Source organism: Arachis hypogaea, chromosome 2 (genome assembly GCF_003086295.3).
Source record: "Arachis hypogaea cultivar Tifrunner chromosome 2, arahy.Tifrunner.gnm2.J5K5, whole genome shotgun sequence".
Taxonomy (NCBI): Eukaryota; Viridiplantae; Streptophyta; class Magnoliopsida; order Fabales; family Fabaceae; genus Arachis; species Arachis hypogaea.
In genome coordinates this window covers 13,684,491-13,692,983 of record NC_092037.1, presented here as the reverse complement: position 1 = coordinate 13,692,983, position 8,493 = coordinate 13,684,491, and the positions used below count along the sequence as shown (strand labels likewise).

General features: G+C 31.5%; 2 protein-coding genes across 3 annotated transcripts; both read right to left on the bottom strand.

The window, feature by feature from the left end:
• Window positions 1-442: 442 nt before the first annotated feature.
• On the bottom strand, window positions 443-3,258 carry LOC112721969 (protein DOWNY MILDEW RESISTANCE 6-like). The gene is made up of 4 exons (XM_025772968.2): window positions 3,049-3,258; window positions 2,440-2,693; window positions 1,316-1,637; window positions 443-809 (listed from the first exon to the last, which is right to left on the bottom strand). Exons 1-4 carry the CDS (start codon window positions 3,256-3,258, stop codon window positions 567-569), a joined length of 1,029 nt encoding a protein of 342 aa, XP_025628753.1. The 3' UTR covers window positions 443-566.
• A 647-nt stretch (window positions 3,259-3,905) lies between these two features.
• On the bottom strand, window positions 3,906-7,674 carry LOC112738228 (protein KINESIN LIGHT CHAIN-RELATED 2). Of its 2 annotated transcripts, XR_003169315.3 has the most exons (3): window positions 5,904-7,674; window positions 4,532-4,872; window positions 3,906-4,314 (listed from the first exon to the last, which is right to left on the bottom strand). XR_003169315.3 is itself a non-coding variant. In XM_025788579.3 (2 exons), the coding sequence occupies exons 1-2, from the start codon at window positions 7,655-7,657 to the stop codon at window positions 4,638-4,640; spliced, it is 1,989 nt and encodes a 662-aa protein (XP_025644364.1). In that variant the 5' UTR covers window positions 7,658-7,674; the 3' UTR covers window positions 4,429-4,637. The 2 variants fall into 2 exon arrangements, 1 of the variants encoding a protein (XP_025644364.1); XM_025788579.3 differs by lacking the exon at window positions 3,906-4,314 and having other exon boundaries at window positions 4,429-4,872.
• Between the last annotated feature and the right edge of the window lie 819 nt (window positions 7,675-8,493).

Here is an 8,493-nt window from a genome sequence, read left to right as displayed (position 1 = left end):
TTTTTATTTTTTAAACAACATAATAATATTTACTTCAACAAATAAAACTCTAATACTTAAAAAAATCCTTTAACAAAATTAAACTCTGTTTTATTTTTCATGCTAATATAATGTGTTGTTGAAGAAAAAAATGAAAAAGAAAAAGTTATGCAATAACTGAGCACTGCTACTCATATATTATATAATGCAAATTTTAACAAGAATATTGTTTAAACAATTAATTTTGATAATTATACAAAAAATAAGAAGAATATATATTATAAGTCCCACATAAAAAATCAAATTTATTTAAAATACATTTTCCCCCTACCTTTGAAATATATAGTTGCCAAGGATGGATTATTGAATTGGATCAATCAATAAAAAGACACTATTAACCATTATCAAATGCATGGTTATTCCATATATTTAATAATAACAAGCAAAAACCGCTAAACAATTCTCATACAACATATTTCATTTATCTATTATTGTTTTTTCTTTTGGACTAATTCTTTACATGATTATTAAATCATCCCCCTTTTTTTTCTTAACAGAACATTATTTCATAGTTAAATAACATATTTTTAAGCTAGAAATGATTCCATCACCACTTCAGTATCACCCTTCTCAGCAATGTAGTATGACCTAAAATCCTTATATTTGAAAGACTTGAAAAATGGTGGATGATATTCATCAATGAATGCTTGTGCTGGCTCTATGAAAGAATCATCTAAAGGTGCAACAAAAAATGCAGCAGTTGTGCGAGCATCACTTGAATTTGTCACAACCCTGTGATCACAACATTGTAGCCTCCCATTACTTATTATCTGTAATTCAAAGTAAGTATCCATATCTCAATAATAATAATAATAATAATAATAATAATAATAATAATAATAATAAAGAATTTTTATGGATTGTTATTTATAATTTTTAAAAATAATTCATGACATTTTATTAGAGAATTTTCAAGAGTAAATAATAAAGAATAGAATAAAGTGATAAAAAAATTTTGAAAATTTACACTTTGGACAAATTAGTTTTGAAAAAAAATATATTAATAAAATTGTTCAGGATAATAGATATGGACAAACTACGTTTAAAATAATTAAATAATACATTCTACCATGATAAGAGAGAGTAATCTAGAGATACGTTCATATCTGTTATCGTAGAGGATTTCATTAGTATACTTTTTTTTTTTCAAAAATTAATTTATCTGAAATGTAAATTTTTAGAAGTCTATGTCACTTTATTCTAAAGAATAATAAAAGAAAAGGCGAAGATTCTAAATAATTTTTCTTCTATTATTTCAGAGGTATAGCTAGTGTACCTGTAATTGAAAGCCAACATTGACAAGAAATGCATCAGGAAGAGGTTCAACAGCAATCCATTTTCCATTATGCAAAACTTGAAGGCCAGAAACATAATCTTGTAATAAAATTGTTACAAGGTTAGGATCAGAGTGCTTAGATACTCCCAATGTTAAACTTGGCTCAGGGCATGCTGGGTAATGATTCAATGACACCAACATTGATCCACTAAGCCCCCCTTTCTCAAAATATTCACATTCCAAACCAACCCCTTCACTAATCAACCTCAAGATTCTTGAAGCCAGCTTTTTAACTTCAACTGAACATGCCCCAACATACTCCCTGCAAAATTATTATATATATAAAGATTTATTTGTGTAAGAGAGTTTGCACGGTTCTAAAAACCAAATCGAACCGGCTTGTTTGACCTGTTAATTTCACTAAATCGGTTTGATTTAAGATAAAAGTCAGTTGGCAACAAACTAGTCAAAATAAAAAATAATTGGTCAAAAATTAGTTAATCAGTCGAATCTCTGTAATTTTTTAGCGGTTAACTAATTTAAAATAATAAATCACAAAATGGTAATTTTTTTAAAAAATTATATAATTTATATATAAATTATTATTTTATTATATTTAGTTCAACTCTAATTAAATTTTGGTTAAACTTTTGGACAATTGAATTTCTAACTTTACTAATATAATAACTGGTTCGATTTTCAAATTCTTAGTTTACACTGTACATTTCAAATGCATATTTTTATTTAATTCAAATAATATAATTCATGATATTTTTGTGTGAAGCATAAATAATTTCTACATGGCAGAAACAATTTTGCTGGAGATGTAAAACATTTATATTAAAATTTAATTTTGATTCACTGTAATTAAAAAAATAGTTTTGTGTATGCATCTAATCATATAATATTATTATGTTAGTAAAAATAATTACTTTTTATATTAATTGCATAAATAATTATCCAAAAGAATATATGCGATTAAATGACTATATAAAACGTGTTTAACGTGTATTAAAATTAAACTCTATATTATATATATAAAAGTATAGGCAGGATAATGATGATATTTTTTAAATATTAGGAGTTCAATAATTTTAGTGGAAAAAAAAAGATTACATATATACCTGTACTTAGTTGGATTTTGAGGCCACAAATGTTGCCATTGGTCCAAAGGATGACATGGATGGATAAAACTGTCTCTCCATAAATGAAGATTACCATCAGTTGCATATGTAGGTCTACTTGTATATAATCTGCATGGCTTCAAAGGATCTTCTGAATACAGCTTTTGCTTATACTCATCACCCATCTCAAATAATTCCTTCATAACTTTCCTTGTTTCTTTCATTAGATTTATGTCTACCCCATGGTTGATAACCTAATTCAATAATATTACCATCTATTATATTTCCATCAAAACACTATATATAATACTAAAATAAATAAAAATAATCATCTATTTATAATAGATAAAATATGTTTTTTTGTTTCTAATTTCTTAGATTTTTTAAAAAATATTTTTAACGTTAATTTCATTCAATTTTGTCCCTAATATTTTTAATTTATGCTAAAATTATACCTGGATATTAACTCCATCTAAAATGTTTGAAACAAAATTGAATAAAATTAAACGTTAATTTTTTTTTTTTTTAAATTACAAATGTCAAAAACAAAAAACATACTTTATTCGTTTAAAATTTATGCTAAGGAAAGAAAAGGACTTGGCATAAAACCTGAAAGAATCCAAACTCCTCAGAAGCCTTGATAATTTTTTGAATAGTTTGAAATCTATGATGATAATTCTCAAGTTCACTGAGATCTGTTGGTATATTGGTGGTGAAGGGGATTTTGAGGTTGTTTCCTGGTCTTAATTCTGGTGGAAATATGTAATTATGAGGGAGAGCCTTAACATTATTTCCCCAACTTGAAACTAGTTTCTCCATCACTCCTTTGATGATTTAATTTCTTCCTTAGATTAACTTTTATGAGAATGAGACTAAGGCAAAAATGGAGAGGGAGTTAGTTGTATTAATAGAGATAGAAGAACAAATTAAAACACGTTGCATATTATTATATAGAGTTTAATTTTGATGCAATGAAAATGTAAAACATTTTATACAGTGGTACAATCACAACCGTTCTTTTGGATGAACATTCACGCGATCAATGTAAAATGTAATTATTTTTGCAATATGACGTTATGTGATTAAATACACATGTAAAATGGTTTTATACTGACAATGCATTAAAATTAAATTTTATTATATATTCATTAATTCTTTTGACTTAAGATCACAGCTTCATCACCTTATTAATTGGCATTTCTTTCTTGTTGGTTAGTCAAATGTACCAAAGTTCTTATATAAATTCATTTCATCGAACCTGATCTCTTTAAATTATATTTCTTACGATTGTTTTAGTTACCGAATCATAATTCTTTTTATATTGTGTTATGTAAAAAATAATAGATAAAAATTCAACTCGACAGACATAAAATACCCAACAAGACACTGACAATAATGATGATTGATAGTTTATTTTTTATTTTTATTTGTCCTAGTGAAATTAACTGATTCTTCCAAAAGTCAAATACTGAAACTCAAATTTTTATTTCTTTTACACAGCTTTCAATCGTTGCCGGCCTGCTCCACCAATCCCATAGGAGAAATCAAACATAAACAGGAAAAAAAAAAGTCACATAACTGTTATAGAATAAATTTTTGGTTACTAACGTATAGTTAATGTGCCATTAGACTAAGATAAATATGAAATTTGATGGGTAGGGTAGATTTGGAATATTTTTAAAAAAACTATTATTAAAATTTCAGCCTTTAGTCTTGGAAATTTTAGTCTCATCAATCTCCACCTTTTGAAGATCCTGAAGGGACTGAAATTTTAGTTCCAATCTCTGACCACCAAACACAATACTGAATCTCGGTCCTCCAAGTCTCTGAAACAAACACCACCTTATTGATGTGGCTTTACAACTTCTACTACAGCTGGAAAAAGAGCAATTTTCTTACTTCCTCTCCAAAGGTGAACAATCATCAATTATGAAGAAAGCACAAAGATATATTGGTGCTTGCTAGCAAATAATAAGGGACACAAACAAATAACGGAAGTAGTATTGTTATTATATTATTTGAAGGAAAAAAATAAAAAAGAATTCTGAATAAAATGATCAAGATATGACTACAGCTAAGTTACAGTAATTACCTATAAAACCTGTAAGAAAACTTCAAAACCAGCAATGAGTTTCTAAATACCAATCCTATAGAAACTCCTTGGCATATGCAGTGGCAATGTAAAAACATGAAGTCTGCTATGCTTTCCCGGATCGATGTAATGGCATTCCAGATTGGGAGCTCCTGGAAGCAGCCGGAGAATGAGGTAAGGGCAAAGCCTTCGTAGGAGACTCGGTGACAGATGCGCCTCGCGCTTTTCTCTTTAGTTGCTCAAGAAGCCGGTGGGCTTCCCGAAGTTCTTCTTCTGCACTTGCTCCGTGGTTTTCCCACGCATCAATAACTTGCTGTTGAAATTCGATTGCAATGCCATAGCTGCAAATTCAAGATAAATTTTTATTTAAAAAACAGTATGGAATCAACTATCAGTTGTCAAAAACCATGACATAAATGTGTAGTTCAACAATGTGCCCGATGAGATCATCCATCGAGTAAAGATCACAGGGCGAGTCTGTTGAGAAGCGACTTCCAGAATTGTATATTAAGGAGGTCGTGTTACTGTCGCAAACGAAGAAATTGCCTCAAAACATTCGTGACAAGCACGGTTTTGGGACAGAGTGCGTTTGCTTGTTCTGGAGGTCTCAGTCAGAGAAAAATCTCAGAAAAACTAAGACAGAGAAATGATAAAGGGCCAGAAAGATCAAGAAGAATCAAATTCAGACATTAAGTTGCTTAATTTTATAGCGGAAGTTTTGGTGAGGATGGATTTAATAGACATTTGGACCATAACAGGCAACAGCACATGGCAAGACTTAAAATCCGTTGCCACCGAAAGTCTCTAAACCAAATAGTACATGGGAATTGAAACAAGGATTTTATCTTTATCTTTAGACTCCATTAAATTTCATCAAATATTTGAAGAATACAATTCCATGCTGTGCAACCAAGTATTGAAATGAGGATAGCCATGTACAACAACAACAACAGAATCTTATCCCACTAGGTGGAGTCGACTACACGCCAATACATCCCGTCATGTATCATATATGCAGTGACGTCATTTACTTTATAGCTGATAAGAACTACATATGAGAGAGAAGAACTATTCATTACTAACTTTTGTTTCAAAACAGCATATATAAAGATAATGAGAAAACACATGGAGACACATTAACTATTGTACACTCATATCCATGAGAACTCAGCCATCCAAGAAATTCGTAGAAACAGTTTCACTGGACTCTGGTCAGCACACTATTTAGACTTTGGACCAATACAAGTAATAAGATCACATATATTGATCACATATATTATAGTAAGTCACCCAAAACAAGATGTTCTCACAACCGAAAACACAAGATAACAAGTATAAAGATACGACATCTAACCAAGAATGTCATTCATACCTTCCCATCTCACCATAAGCCTTTGAGAGGTTCTGGCATGCTTCAATTGCATCTACATGGTGCGGACCAAGGGCTACATCCATGATGTCCTTCGCAACTGCAAACATCTGTGCAGCAGACTGGGGTCTATCCAACTCTAAATATGCTGCTCCCAAATTGTTGTAAATATAACCGACTCCAAAATGCTTTGGACCAAAGCTGTCTTTCAATCTTTCAGCAGCACTTTCCAAACAAGGAATAGCCTGCTCCACCTTACCAGTCAGCAAGAGTAACCACCCTATTCTGGCGGAGATACTTCCCTCAGAGTGCTGCTCTTGTGGGAGCTTCTCGAGCAAAGCAAGTGCCCTCTTCAGCAAGGAAATCGCTGTTTCAAACTGGTTCATGGTTTCATACAGCATTGATATCTCCGAGTATGCCTCAGCAACTTCCACAGGAGATATCCTTTCTCTTTTGTCAAGAATCCCAAGACAAATCTCCAAACATTTCTTGCAGTCTGTGAACTTCTCCTGATTGCATAACGCCTTTGCCATCGACAAGAGCACAAGTGCTCTGGTCTCACTGTCCTTGTCCGTCTGCTGCACAACATTCGTCAAGGCACCGACGGCCTCATCATACCTCCCCAAAGCAATCATCATATTCGCAGCATCAATCTCAGCGCGCAACAAATCATCATTAAGGTTCCAATTCTTCAAAACCCTCTGCGCCCAGACATTCTGCTCCAGCGCCTTCTCGTGCTCATCCAACCCACTATAAATAATCCCAAGAAGCTTCCTATCGCGTGCAACCTCAACCGAATTCCTCCCCAAGTGCTTCTCATGTATCTCCAGCGCCTTCGTACAATACTGCAGTGCCTCCTTGAAGTTCAAAACCGCAACATAAGCCTCCGCCATTTCGCGATTCGCCTTCCCCAATTCCACTGCATCTTCCTCAAAAGTATCCTCCTTAATCTCCAAACACTTCCTAAGATTCTCAAGTGCCTCCTCCCTCCTCCCCATGGCATTCTTAACATTCGCCAGCTCGAGCTGAACCGCATGAAGCACCGGCCTAACATCGTCAACACTAGCAAAACCCTCAACTTGCAACCTACCCAAAACCCTATTAGCCCTGTTAAGGTACCCTAAACTATCAGCAAACCTTTTCAATCCAAAATTAACAGACCCCAACAACTGCAATGCCATTGCAACAGTCAATTTAGGTTTGTTATCACTATCATCACTATCCAAAGCCTTTAATGCCCTATGAGCAAAAGAAAGAGCTTTTTCAGGGTCCTCACCTTCTTGTTCAAGTTTTAGACCAATCTTCAAAGAAGCCAAACCAAGCTCCCTCTCTTCAAAAACACGTTCCATTTGGTTGAAAATTTTCACCATTTCCGATGAGGTCTCTGCTGACTCAAAAGCCTCTTCAAGGTTCGATTTTTCCATGCTTTTTCGCTGCCTTGAGGGCACCTGAGAGGTCCTCTCGACGAGAGTGCTCGTGTTTCGAAATGGGATGGCGACAAAATCGTTTTTTCCGGCGAGAAATTGGTGGGATTTCGTGCATTGGTTGCTGTTAAAGAGTGAATTTGAAGTGCGTGTTTTGGGAACGAGAGAAGAAGAGAAGGAAGTTGATCTGCGACGAGTGAGAAGAGAGAAGAACGCGATTGAATTCGAGACCTTTCTCATGTTTTCTGTTGATGGTGAATCAAATCGCTTTGTGCTGTGTTTTTTGGTTGACAGTGTTAAACCTTTGCAAAACCCTCCATTGATCAGAATCATCAAAACTCAAGTGTCTTAAAAGTAACAGTAAACGACGTCGTATATTAATTTATTAAAAACATGTGAAAAAATAATATAATCTTAAAATAAATTTGAAACCAATTTTATATATTTTATTTTAATAATATAAATTATTTTTATATAATTATATAAAAGTTAACTTAAATAAAAAAATATAAAAATATTATTCTTACAAGTTGAAATATTATTTTTAAATTAATCATAAAAAGTTCGAGAACTAAATATCTTGATGTATGCAGGCAAAATTTTTGAAGCACTTAATATGAAAAACAATGTTGCAAATAAATTATGTATAAATGTAATAAAAAATGCTTTATAAATATTTTAAATTAATCATCACATATTTATGAATATTTATGTATGTTTCACAAGTGTTTTTAGTAGAGTATTCAAACATAAAAATAATCAAATATTTTATGGTGAAATAATCAAACTATATCGCAGTATAATAATAAAAAATTTCATGAGTGTAAGGTCACCTATATATATATATATATATATATATATATATATATATATATATATATATATATATATATATATATATAATATTAATCCTAATCACCAAAAAAAAATAAACATCCACTTTTTAGTAAATATCAAAAATTAATTTTTACAAATTCAACGGGCCAAATCATAATTTATAAAAAAAAATTATAAAATTTTCCTAAAGACTCTTGTTAAACTTACTTCAATTATAAAATTTTCAAAAATTCTTTTCTTCATTAGATGCATAATATATTCAAAATTTCAAATATTTTAAAACTATACCTTTTTAAAATTTTTGGATTCTTTAAAAGTTAAAACATGAAAGG

What these genes read in the sequence shown, in the direction of transcription:
- LOC112721969 (XM_025772968.2), bottom strand. Translation starts at nt 3,258, where the DNA reads ATGGAGAAACTAGTTTCAAGTTGGGGAAATAATGTTAAGGCTCTCCCT. An exon ending in AGGAGTTTGGATTCTTTCAG is followed by an intron (nt 2,694 to 3,048) that starts GTTTTATGCCAA and finishes TTATTGAATTAG; the next exon opens with GTTATCAACCATGGGGTAGA. An exon ending in CAAAATCCAACTAAGTACAG is followed by an intron (nt 1,638 to 2,439) that starts GTATATATGTAA and finishes ATAATTTTGCAG; the next exon opens with GGAGTATGTTGGGGCATGTT.
- LOC112738228 (XM_025788579.3), bottom strand. Translation starts at nt 7,657, where the DNA reads ATGATTCTGATCAATGGAGGGTTTTGCAAAGGTTTAACACTGTCAACC. An exon ending in GCTTATGGTGAGATGGGAAG is followed by an intron (nt 4,873 to 5,903) that starts GTATGAATGACA and finishes TTGAATTTGCAG; the next exon opens with CTATGGCATTGCAATCGAAT.